Raw genomic sequence first — 13,284 nt, 5'->3', positions numbered from 1 at the left:
GTGCTCCTCATCTGCCATCCCTCCTATGCAGTGAAGCAGGATCCCCAGAAGTAGCACAGCGCCTGAAAGACACAAAAACCAAAACTCCCTCTCACCCCTCGTTTGGAGGAGGGGTGGAGCCCTGTCATTCCACATCCCTAACTCTGTGAAGAGGAACCCATTGCGGGGTTGCTTTCTCGTCATCCTCGGGCTGGAAGGAGAGGTGGCCGAGTTTGCGCTCCACCACCTTCACTGGGCCATGCCAATTGCCCTCAAGGTCTTTCCACAGCACCTTCGTGCCGGGCAGGGCGCGGCTAGGCGATGGGAGTTGTACCAGTGACAGCGTGGGCTGGGCGTGGGAAGACCAAAATCTCTGGGCCGCAGTGGACCCATCCTCTCTTGCTTGTAGGAAGTTCATAGTAAAAACTGCCTGAGCCAGCTCCTGACGTGTGACGGAGCGGGGAGTTCCCCTCTTTTGTTTGGCAAGCACGACCTTAAGGGTGCGGTTGGCCCGCTCAACAATCGCCTGTCCCGTAGGGTTATAGGGGAGGCCAGTGAGCTTCTCAGCTGTAAGGGGCCACTGGTCCACCCAAACCGGGTCCGGATTTATCCAGGTCAAACGGGGGGCGAAGCTCAAGGCAGAGGCCCCGACCCATTTCCCGGAGGGGGGTCCGAGGTTGTTAAATACATGCCCATCTGAGAAAGAAGGTCCCTGCCCCACAGGGCATAGGGGAGATCCGGCAAACACAAAGGTGTAAAGAAACCCTCCAGGTCTTCCATGGCCCATGGCAGGGGGCGGGCAGCCTGCTTGGCTCTTTTGCTCCCGCCTACTCCTCTGACATCTAGAGTGGGGAGAGTCAGGGGCCAGTTTTTGTGCCATTGGGCGGCGTTAATAACCCAGCAATCCGCACCCGTGTCAACCAGACCGAGGACGGGGACACCAGAAACCAGAACGACCATAGAGGGGTGGGTCGAGGAAATGCAATGCGTCCAATTTAGGCTGGGGTGGGTCTCGCTTCCTTTGTCAACTAGGGGTAAAGCCTTGCCAAGCAGCTGGCCACTATGCAAGGGGGTGGGAAAATCATGGGGATTAAGCAAAATCACAGGATCCTTGGAAGACTCAACAATCTGCGTAGGGGTTATAAAATCAACCAGGCCCTCCACTCCAATAACTAGTGCGGGATAGAAGGGACAAGAGGCAGGGACAGGTGTTCGCCCCCCCCGGAGGGAGGTGGAAGGGCTGATTTGGGGGGGTCCCAAGAGGAGGGGCCATCAGAACCGGGGAGGTCGGGCCGCCTGAGGGGGCTGCGGAGGGGGAACGGCGGTCGTCCCCCTCCACCCCCCGTTTCCCTGTGTGGCAGCCATGGAATCCGGGGCATCCCCAGGGGGGGTGCTTGAGGGCCTTAAAGGCGAGGATGCCGGATTTTTGAGGCGGCAATACTTAGCCACGTGACCTGGCCTTCCACATGCGAAACACTTGGGGGAGCTCTTGCGAGGAATGGCGTGGCATTGAGCCTTGAAATGGCCGCTCTGGCCACACCCAAAACAAACTTTACTGGCCGTACGGGCGGGGTCAGAAGAAAGCCGTTGGACGGCTGCCAGGATGTTACTGTCTCTCTCAGCACTGGCCAAAACCAGCTTTTCTAGGGCTTGGACCAGTGCGTTATTTCTGGAGGCGGCTGCTGCAGCTGACTGTGTTAAGGGGTCGTCTGGAGGCAGGTCCATAAGCTTATCCACTATGTCAGAAAGAGGGGCATCGGAGGGCAGTGCGTTAACGGCAGCCGCCTCCCGAGAGCGGGGGCCCTCCTTCACCAGTTGTCTAATCAACGGTTCCATGGCTCTGCCCTCCCCGATGGATCGATGGACAGTCTCCTGGACCTCATTAACAAAGGAGAGAGGGGACTGGCCGGGCCTCTGTTTCAACCCTACCAGCTTGGTCCCAGACCCCTGGCCCCTAACCGAGGCTTTCTCCCAAGCCCTCATATGGGCCTCCTGGACATCGTCCAGGTCGGCATGTCCATAGGCTAGTTGGACTGCCGGGTTAGCAAAGTGCCCCGTCCCGCAAATCAAGTCCTCCGTATCTTGAGGGGCCCTCTGAGGTCTGAGCGGGGCAATTCGCCGGGCCTCTCTCCGAAGCTGCGCCTGGTAGGCTAGGTATGTGGATGGTTCCAGACAAGCCACCGCCAGCCCGTCGAAATCAGCGGGCGTCCAGGGGTGGGCAGCAACTAAATTGGCAAGCAGCTTCTTGACATAGGGAGAGGCTGGGCCATATGTGGTCACAGCTTCTTTAAAGTCTTTCAGGGCCTTATATTGGATGGGGGCATGAGTGCGACCTCCCATCAAGGGATCAGTCAAAATCGGGAACATGTCCCAGGAGTCAAAGTCAACCTCCGCCCCCGCCTCTGCGGCCAGACGGAGGCTCCGCCTCAAAAGTCCTTCCCCCGCACTTGGAGGGACCGCCCCTTGAGGGCAGTAAGAGGGGGGTGTCGTGACTTCCGGGAGGGGCCCTCCATGGTTCCGTGAAGGAGGCGGAAGAGGGCCCCACCCTTCAACATGCGGCGTCTCCAGGGGCGCCATCTTAGAGGAGCACGGGACTGGAGGGAGGGGGGATCTCCACCCTTCATCTTCCTGATCGTCGGCCACCCTTGGGTGGACCCCCTTACCTGGATTCTGAGCCCTCTCTCTCCTCCTTCTGGTTTCTCGGGGGAACCTTGCTGTCTCTTCTTCCTCTGACTCGCTCAACACCGGGGCTGATTCTCGGGCAACCTTTTCCAGGTCCCCCCACGGGTATTTAGGGCGATAGTTCCTGTTCCCGTCCTTAGATTCCTCATGGCCCCCGGACCCCTCTGAGTCTGACCCCGCTAGAGACGCACCGCACTGGGTGCTAACTGAGCACGGCAGGGGGGGCGGATCTGGGGCGGTCACCGCTGCCGCCACGATTTTGAAGACCCTGAAGTCTTCGGGTGACCCCGGGCACGTCTGATTATAAGACGCCATCTGTTGACCTACAGCCTGCCACTTATGCGGCTGTAAGCCCGAGGGTTTCACCCAGGGGCAGATCACCAGAACCTTCTCAATAAACTGCCTGCAAGTCTTTATAGGGAGTTTAGCGCCCCGCTGTGCGCACAGCTTATAAAGCTGGGCGGTCAAGACCCCCTTCTCCTCCGCTCGAAACACAGGGATACTAAGCCCTGAACCCATACTGTCCTCTTCCCGAGAATCCTTTTCTCGAGGCTGTCTGGTGGCTAACACAGACCAGCTGCAGTTAGCAGACCATCCGCCGGCTAGGTGGGATGTCCTCCCCGGGCCCAAGCGCTCAGGTCCCTGTCAGGTCCCTGTTCGGGCGCCAGAATGCCGGGGTCCCTCTGCCCGTGGAATCCTCACCTGCCCTACGGTCCTCTACTTACCCATATCCGGGTCTTCGGTCGTCACCGGCCCCTTGAGGGGAACAATCACCAGACAGAGAGCGGAGGGAGTTTTTGGGGGGTGTTTATTCTCCACTGATTACATCGCGTCTCGCGTCTCGCGTCTCTACTTCCGCCCTAGGGCCTTTATAGCCCTTCCAAACCCTTCTCGCCCAATCATCAGTCCCAACAGCATTTATCACCATATATGGGCTCCTGGTTATACTAGTCTTCTTCTCCGCCCCTGGGGCGGGGCAGGGTCCCTTTACAAGGAAACTGGTGTATAATTTCCTTTCTCTGTTTTGGCTCTTCCTGTTTTAGGTATCAGCACCACATTTATGTCATAAAAGGAATTTGGTAGAAGTGAGCAGAATCAGGAGAACATTGCACACAGAAACAGCAAAGTTGTGTGATGAATTGTGAATATCCCAGCTTTTCTCAGCAATGCAGTGATCTAAGACAATCCTAAGGGACTCATGATGAAACGTATCATCCACCTCCAGAGAAAGAACTGATATTGTCTGAATACAGACTGAAGCATAGTTTCCTTCCTTCCTTCCTTCCTTCCTTCCTTCCTTCCTTCCTTCCTTCCTTCCTTCCTTTCTTCCATGTGGGATAAAAGACTTCAGAGTCTGAGATCAGAAAAGGTCTTTATTCTTTCTCATGAGAAAAGACTCTGCCCCTGTTGCTCAAATGGCATGTGCCAGGGGGAGAGCAACAGGTAGAAGCAAGCCCATTTTTATATAACCTTCTAATGTGGAAACCCAACCCCCCAACTGGCCTTCACTCTCATTGGTAGGGAGGCCGGCCCACAACCTAAGCTCAGGAATCTATTTTGGAGACAAAGGACACAGAAACATGTGGGTGTCCAGTGCAAGGCCAGGAAGGCAGTTTTATCCTTATTTGGCATATCATACTGAGGTGGCACTGGGGAGGGTCTCCACTGTTCTAAGTCCTAGATTCCTGTAAGGTCAGGTGACTTCTAAATTTAGGCCTAGAGGATGCTGAAGTCACTCTAGATTTGATTTTTCAGAATGGAGAAACTTCATTGCATATTATCTTTCACAAATCCCCCCTGTTCTTTTATACCTTTTAAGTTTCCCCACTTTTCTTAATTCTAATTACCCTCCTTACATTGACACATACAAGGGGGCAGTCCCCTTTATGAGTGCAGATACAGAGATTTAAAAGAAAATAATAAAAACCAATTGTCCTTTCAAAGTCCAAAAGTCTCTTTTCACACTGTTGTCTGGATCTGTGGAAGTCCTCTGGTTACTTAGGGTCATCCAGCTCTAGTCCTGAATCCCAGCCTCTCTTTCTTCCACCTTCTTTCATTCATTTACGTACAAAAGGAACCTTAGAATCAATTTAAGTGACCACTCCAGAACCCTTATCATTCTTACAAAATTAAAATTGGAGTCTTGGTCAATTGTCATGATCACACATTAAAACCAGTTTCTTATATTTTGCACTAATCCATTATTCATTCCTCCACCAGGAGGATGGGATTTCACTAAGGGATTTGCAGTAAGCTCACAATTAAAACAATTAAAATTTTTACCAAGTAGTCCAAAAATTATCCTCCTTTTAACATTGACTTATTATAACAAAGTTGAGACAAGTGTGATACTACTAAATAACAGAATGAAATTCCCACAAACCCTTGATCTACTTGTTCTCATATTATTACAAAGAACTAAAGGAACCTGACTCATACAAGAATACCTATACTAAACCCTAAGCCTAGTAGCTTTATCTTATAGTAACTTAAGATGTTCCAGAATCAAGTATTTAGTAGATTTGTTGTTTATTTCAAAACTTTTAATTATTGAAACTTGCCACCAATAATAGGGACAAAACTGTAATGAGGGAACCATATTTTCCAAACTTCAGAATGTCGATTTCAGGCAAAATGTATACCAAGCTGCAATCTGCATTGAGCCAAGCTTAAAGTCTGCCAAGTGCTTGCAGGTAAATCGAGCCAGAAGAATCTTTCCTCAGCTCATGCGGAACAGTCATTCTCTCAACCTTCATACTTGTATCTTACAGGGTCTGGCACCATGGTTTGGAGGTTTGGGTAGTTTGGGCAGCCTCTCTTAATACTCATATCTGGAGCTGAACTCAAAGAAAGTCAGTTAACAATCCCATCAAATTTTAAAAAACATGTGCCAACAATCAGCTTAACATATGATTATAATCTCACATTGGTTAAGGAACATCGTTAAAGTGAGCCTCAAATAACCTGTATTCATTTCTATATTTGTTCTTGTTTATAAAAATCAGATCTCCCATCAGGATTAAAAATTATTGCTTGAATAGATGTGCATTCTTATAATTATTCTTAATCTGAGTTCATACTAAAATACCTTTTCTCTCAAATAAAAATGTCTCTGATTAAACCCAACAATTGATTCAGTCACTTGTATTAACACCCAATTGTTCTTTCATCACTTTGCAATACACTGAGACCCCATTCCACACATATACACAGATACACCCTTACTACAGTAATGCTATAATCCCAACCTCAGTCCATGGGTTAATGATTCAATATTGCATTTGTATCCATATTTCCTTTCTTTCTCAAATTTGATTGAGCTATTAATTATAAAATCATGTTACAAATCTTTCTGCCTTCCTAAATAATTCCTCATACTCTTCTCAACATACTTAAACCATCTGATACAAAGGTATCTAGACCACTGTCTTGAGACAGGAGTGGCTTGGATAAATCCCCATTTGTCCCCAAACCTTATTTGCCTTCCATGTTTCTAATCAAACCTTTATCCTTCCAAATCACTCAAACCCATCATCCATCTTATTCAGCTTTCCTTTACATTTTTAACCATAAAACAAGATATCTCATAAGTTATTATACTTTTACTAACATAGCTGTTCTGCTTAGACAAAGCAAAGAAGTGAATTGCTGAACCCCACAAGCTGATGGATTTATGTCCTTGCAATTTTGTTTATTCTTCCCTAGTTATACTCAATCTCGAAGAGTGAGATACTTCACGAATCTAAATCTTTTACTTATACATTCAATTACAAATGCCAATTTTTGCTTATGCCATGCAATAACCACAAATTCAGATTAAAACAGCACGATCTCTTCTGCAAAACAACTTTTCTAAAAGTATTTCCTTTCTTTAAAAACAGTTTGAATGTATCCTGGTGTTAAGAGAATAATCACTAAACCTTTATGAAAGACTTGCATTATGCTTAACTTTTCATTGATTAGCAAACTCTGCCATAAAGATGAAAATCAGGGACCTGATTGGATAAAGCATCCACATGCGGTATGGTCATGAAACTCTTTCACCTTAACATCAATTTACGCTCAATGAATTGCAATATACCACAAAGATTTACCAGGACATATAAATTCCTGTTCTAAATTGCAAATTTTTACTAAAAACCAATGACTAGAAATCAAATTTACCAACTTTAAAAGCCAGTTTAGAGACTGAGTAATTTCTTAGTATGACTTCAGAGGCTGAAGAAGTAACTGCTGTCCCTGACCCCCTCCTTCCTGGTGGGGAGTGGTGAAATTCCGTTCTTAATCTGATCTGTGATAAATCAAATGACTTTAGGCAATCTGCCTGAAATTCCCAAATCTCAGGGTCCCATCTAGAAACTTCAGAAAATTCACAGTAAGTTTGAATATTACAAAATCTATACATAATTGATAAAATGACCAGAAATCTTGCCAAGTCTTTGTATAATTACTAACTTTTACTTCACAAATTTTAAACTTGCTCTGGTATAAAAGCCAATTGTTAGATGTTAGAGATTCTTTTTAATCTTTTGTACATAGACTGCTACTTCTCATTATTTAGGAGCTTCATAACTAAAACAAGCCCCACCACCTTCTTTCCCTGGGCTGAGGACCTCACTCACAAATTGTTTCCAGGGACACCTAAGCCCTCTTTTCCATACACATTAACAATTCTAGGTTTTAAAAAAACTTACAAGAGGCCCTGCTTATAGACTGGAAGTCTGGACCATAACTGTCTTTCACATCTCTGAAGATGGCAGACAAAAATCTACCCAAGGAAAAGAAGGTAAAAAAAAAAAAAAGAACAAAAAGGAAGATGTGCCTGAAAAGATCATTGCAGTTGGAACCCAGTCCTGGCCGGAGGGATTGGTAGATACTCCAGGTCTGCAATATATTCCCAGAGAGCCATGTACAAGCAGAAATACACTGACCCAAAACCCCAGATTGAAAGAAGAAAGAAGAAAGAAGAAAGAAAAAGTGCCTGCTACTATCTCAAAGCCTGTGGGTGGTGATAAGAATGAAGGAACTTGAGTGGTAAAGATTCACAAAATGCCTACGTATTACCCTACTGAGGATGTGCCTAGAAAGCTGCTAAGTCATGGCAAAAAGCCCTTTATCCAGCATGTGAGGAGACTTCGAGCTAGCATCAAACCAGGTACCATTCTGATTATGCTCACTGGCTGCCACAGGGGCAAGTGAGAGGTTTTCCTGAAGCAACTGGCTAATGTCTTGCTACTGGTGACTGGACTTCTGACCATCAACTGTGTTCCTCTGAGAAGGACCCATCAGAAATTTGTCATTGCCACCTCTACCTGGGTTAACCTTTCAGGTGTGAAAATTCCAAATCATCTTATTGAAGCTTACTTCAAGAAAAAAGGGCTCTGTAAAGCTAGACACCAAGAAGGAGAGATTTTGTTTTTAAGCAATCGGGGTTAAGTAACGTGCTCAAGGTTACATGGCCAGTTATTTCTGGGTGTTGTGCTGAGTATCTGAGCCCAGGATTCGATCTCCAGGTCATTCCGACACTGGAGCCAGTGCTCTTACTCACTGAGCCACCTGGCCGCCCCTAGAAGGAGAGATTTTTGACACAGAAAAAGAGAAATATGAGATTACAGAGCAGCACAAGGCTAATCAGAAAAAAGTAGACTCTCAGATCCTACCCCAAATCAAGAAAATTCCTCGGCTCCGTGACTACCTGCATTCTGTCTTCTCTCTCTCCAATATCCTCACAAACTGTTCTTTTAAATGACTTGCAGAGAACACTTATTAAAATATTTGCAATAGCTAAAAAAGTAAAAAGAAAAAAAAACTTATAAGAGGATTCACAGGGTCTTTTTTTTTTTCACATAATCACCAATAATTATTTTTTCACAAGCATGCTTTTGTAAATATCTGATTTATCAATTGTAACTTCCTTTAAAATAAAGAAAAACTTGAAAGTTTATGATTTCTTAAATTATAACATTTCAAAATATCATAACTAATAATCTGACCATGTCAGAGTACTTCATTCATCATTTTCTTGTTCCTCTGACAGTATAATTCTTAATTTAACAGCATTTAGGTTATGAGAAACTACTTCTATTTTAATACAAATGTTTACCAGTAACACAATTATTATGTTCTTAAATTCCTTACAATTATATTAATTCCATAAAATCCCTATACCATACCCTTACTGAACAGTAAGCTAGAGTAAATATAACTTTCTGGGGCCACACAGTGAAACAATTTCTTAATGTCAAATTAACAATATATACCTTTTTCATCATACATTTCTGAGTTCTAATCCACTTGACCCTCAAAAATGAAATGTTATTCACAAATTTATATATATATTCAGTTCTCCATTCATGCTCATATTTTACATCAGTTTAAAATATGCTGGGCTAATTATTCTAACAGCTTTTTCTGGTTCTAGTAATAATTACAAATATCTTTACCATAATCAACGCCTATCTTTAAATTCAAATTCAACAAACACACAATTTCAGCCTTTCCAAAAAATAAATAAAATAAAATAAAACAAACCTTCAAATATGGGGATTCCTTAAAACTAATTTGGTGTAAAAAATGTTCTAAAGTAATATAAATTCCCAAACATTATATATTCATGTACATCCAAGTTAAGACACACAACTATATCCTTAGATGACTTAACAGCTTCTGAATAGTAATAAAATTGTTTTTAACATCAGAGTTCATAATTTTTTTCCAAATTACATAATTTAGAAATGTACAATGTCCCAAACCTTATGTATTTAAAACTTATACTGTATTAACAATTTTAGGTGAATGCATTTCCAAACCACCTTACGCAGAAATTAAATTATAACTTTATAACTTTAAACCACTGTATACATTTTCATAATAGAAGAGTTCAAATGATCAATCTGAACATTATTTACATTTATATCCAAATATAATGGTTTCACATTTTTTATCACATCTTTTCCATAACCAGTTCAATTTGATTTAATTCAATTTAGAAATTTCTTCTACATTTTACTCTCCCCTTCCTTAAAAAAAAAAAAGCTGCAATCCTGTCTCCTTTCAGAGACAAAGGGTTTGACCCAATAACAGGGTGTAGTTAACTTTTAACTTCCCTTCCAAGCGGAGACCTTGGGAACTTAATGATTATTTGAACTAATCTTTTAGAATTAAATTCCAATAGAGCCTTTTTCATAGATGTATCCTGAAAGGTGGATAGACATAATCCCTTCTAACTTCCCATAACTTGGTTTGTTGGTTATGAAGTCAGGCTACAAATTCACTAGCACTCTTTTCCAACATCTCCAGATCTTCTAAAGGAGTAGTGACTCTGATGGGGGATGGTATCCCAATAGGTTCAGCAGGAATTCTGATCTTATCTAGGACCAGAAAACCTGCAATATCGTCTGGAAAGAATTCAAGGTCTCAGGCTTAATTGGAGTGAGAGTTGTAGAAGTTTATTGTTAGGCTTCCATGAGAAGTGGGCAAGAGTCCTATAGGGGACCTGCAAGTGAGAGGGGTACATGCTTTTACTTTTAAAGGGCAGGGCTGCCATTGTCAGGGCTGACCAGACAGGAGGGGCCTCAGTGCATAGACAAAGGTCAGAGCTGACCAAGAGGAGCACGTGAATAGATAGTTTAGATAAGATTTGGGCCAGCTCATTAAGGAGACAAAAGGCAAGGATAAAGGAGGGTGTGGGCCAGGCCCAGAAGAAATGAAGACATTAAGTAAGAACAAAGGGGTCACAGGGTGTTGCCTAGGTGGAGTGTGGGATAGGGAGAAGGGGCAGATCTCAAGGGTGGGAAAGGACAAATTGCAGTTACAACTTCACAAAACAAAGTGCAGTTACAAAGTCACAGACTGGTTTTATAAGTTAGTTTCACAAATTGATCTAGACCCCAGGTACCCCATCAACTCCATCCCACCTAACACAATCAGAGACTTTTTGTTTCTCTTTCTCTCTATCTCTCCCCTTCACTTAATCTTTAACCCAGCAGCCTCAGACATTTCAGATAAATAGAAAAAAAAAAGTTTCACTTACCTAAGAAGCTGGAAGTTAAGAACAATTTACATACTAAAAGACCTAAATCCTCTCTCCCTATTCCAAAGTTGGTTAAGAATGTAAAAGGCAACGGAGAAAGACTTTTCTTTTTCACTTAACCAACTCTTTCACACACACACAAACACACACACACAATAAACTTATCGCCAAAGGGAGTATCAGGGGGAATTTGAAGGGAACGCCCTGTCCCAACTCTGTTCCCAATTAATTTGTGGCTTGTGGGTTAAAGCAGAAATTTCCCTTGACCAAAGGGCATGTGAGAAGTCTCGTCAGCTGACCCCCTCCCCTCAGTTTCAAGGTCTGGCTAAACTGTGTCAACCTCTTAGTCCAGAAATCCTGGGGGTGCTGAGCCATGAATTCTGAAGAGCCCTCCTCAGGGGCTGCTCGTCAGCATTTCTTCAGGAACGGCCTCCTGGTCTCCCCACATTCTAGCCAGACTCAGTTGACTTGGTCAACCTCTTGGTCCAGGAATTTCAGACCAACTCCTGGCCAAACTTAGTCAACCCCACCCACCACCAAATCGCCCAGGCCTCTACTTACCTGGTTCCGTGCATGGACTTACTCTTGAGTAACCTTTGTTCCCCCTATTAGGCATTTTCTGCTCTCAGTTTCAGGCCCCCTCAGGCCTCACTCTCAACAGAGGGGAGTCACTCCCCTACCTCACCAAGAGGCCACTGGAAATACCCAGTGGGACGTTACGCCTATTGGTCAAGACTGGGGAGCCCTTCTCTCCAGAGAGGAGTCCGAAAAATCTTGGTGGAACCTTTAAACTGTGTGGGATAAAAGAGTTCAGAGTCTGAGTCTGAGATCAGAAAAGGTCTTTTTCTCATGAGAAAGGACTCTGCCCCTGTTGCTCAAATGGCATGTGCCAGGGAGAGAGCAACAAGTAGAAGCAAGCCCATGGTTACATAACCTTCTAATGCAGAAACTCAACCCGCCAACTGGCCTTCCTTCTGGTAGGGAGGCTGGCCCACAACCTAAGCTCAGGAATCTATCTTGGAGACAAAGGACACAGAAACATGTGGGTGTCCAGTGCAAGGCCAGGAAGGCAGTTTTATTCTTAGTTGGCATATCTTGTGCTGAGGTGGCACTGGGGAAGTTCTCCATTGTTCTAAGTCCCAGATTCCTTTAAGGTCAGGTGACTTCTAAATTTAGGCCTAGAGAATGCTGAAGTCACTCTAGATTTGATTTTTCAGAATGGGGAAACTTCATTGCAAATTATCCCTCATACTTCCTTCCAACCTTCCTTCCTTTCTCCCTTCCTTTCTTTCTTCCCTCCCTCTCTTCCTCCCTTTCTTTCTTTGTTTCTTTTTTTCTTCCTTCTTGTACAAAATGACTAATATGGAAATGTTTTACATGATTGTACATCTATAATCTTACTGCTTACTGTCTCAAGGATGGAGAGGGAAGGGAGGGAGAGAGGGATAGAATTTGAAACTCAAAACTTTAAACATTTAAAAAATTGTTTCAACATGTCATTGGGAAAAATAAAGTATCAGTTTAAAAAGAGAAAAAAAAACTAACTCCTCTTTGTATTAAGGTAGAAATAACATTTTTTTCCATTTGTCACGCTCTTAATACAAATGTGTAAAATCAGTTTGGTAACAATGAAGTTTAAATTGTGTACATTTAGCTGAATTACTTCTAATACTTGGTGAATTAAGGGAACAGTTACATCAGAATTTTTTAGCTCAATTTCATACTATTGTTTACTTACCAAATCCTCCTTTCTGTGCTCCTTTATCCTCCACCAAATATATTCATGTAGTCACTCATCCTTAAAGGCACTATGTAAAATAATAACTAAATAACAACAACTTTATATTTAAGGTCTATGAAATATTTATCCCACAACAATCAAGTGAGGTGTGGGTATAGTTGCCATTTTAAAGGTGAGAACATTGAAATTAGAGAGGTCAAGTGATTTCCTTAAGGTCACCCCACAGATTGAGGTCAGAGCTGAAACTCAAATCCAGGTCTCATATCTTCAGGCAGTTCTATGTATTCGAAAGAATATTCAATTTGGTGTTTAAAAAAACTGGCCCTGCTACTTAATATTTGTGACCTTGAGCCAATTAATTCATCTCTATGGGCCTGTTTCCTCATCTGTAAAATGAGCGCCTTGGATTAGATGACCTCTGAGATCACTTTTAGCATTAAATCTAGGAGATATTTACAGTAGAACTTCATACTATAAGAAAATTGCTACGCATGAACCATTCTATTTATTTTTAGCTTTCCTGATTGTTTGTACTGGTAGGACTTGCGTCACACAAGAGCACATGATTCCAGGCAAGTAGGGTTGATATATTCACAAACCAATTATTGGTGTTAATATGATTCTAGAATGTGAAAACTGGGAAGGACTTTAAAGCAGTGATTCTTTTTTTTTTTACATATATATATATATATATATATATACATATATATATATATGTATATATATTTGAATATTTGATTTTAAAACTTTCAGTTCCAGATTCATTCCCTTCCTTCCTTGTCACCCACCCTTACTGGGAAGATAAGCAGTTCAGTACAGGTTGTACATGTATGGCCAATGCAAAACAATA

General features: G+C 43.3%; 1 protein-coding gene across 1 annotated transcript; it reads right to left on the bottom strand.

Moving 5' to 3' along the window:
• Positions 1-1,251: 1,251 nt before the first annotated feature.
• Positions 1,252-3,393, bottom strand: LOC138168969 (endogenous retrovirus group K member 5 Gag polyprotein-like). Its single transcript, XM_069098016.1, has 2 exons — positions 2,723-3,393; positions 1,252-2,603 (listed from the first exon to the last, which is right to left on the bottom strand). Exons 1-2 carry the CDS (start codon positions 2,808-2,810, stop codon positions 1,252-1,254), a joined length of 1,440 nt encoding a protein of 479 aa, XP_068954117.1. The 5' UTR covers positions 2,811-3,393.
• Between the last annotated feature and the right edge of the window lie 9,891 nt (positions 3,394-13,284).

Source organism: Petaurus breviceps, unplaced genomic scaffold (assembly GCF_028583685.1).
Source record: "Petaurus breviceps papuanus isolate PSGF00001 unplaced genomic scaffold, PetGlider_PUasm1.0 126, whole genome shotgun sequence".
Taxonomy (NCBI): Eukaryota; Metazoa; Chordata; class Mammalia; order Diprotodontia; family Petauridae; genus Petaurus; species Petaurus breviceps.
This window is presented reverse-complemented; position numbering and strand designations above follow the sequence as displayed.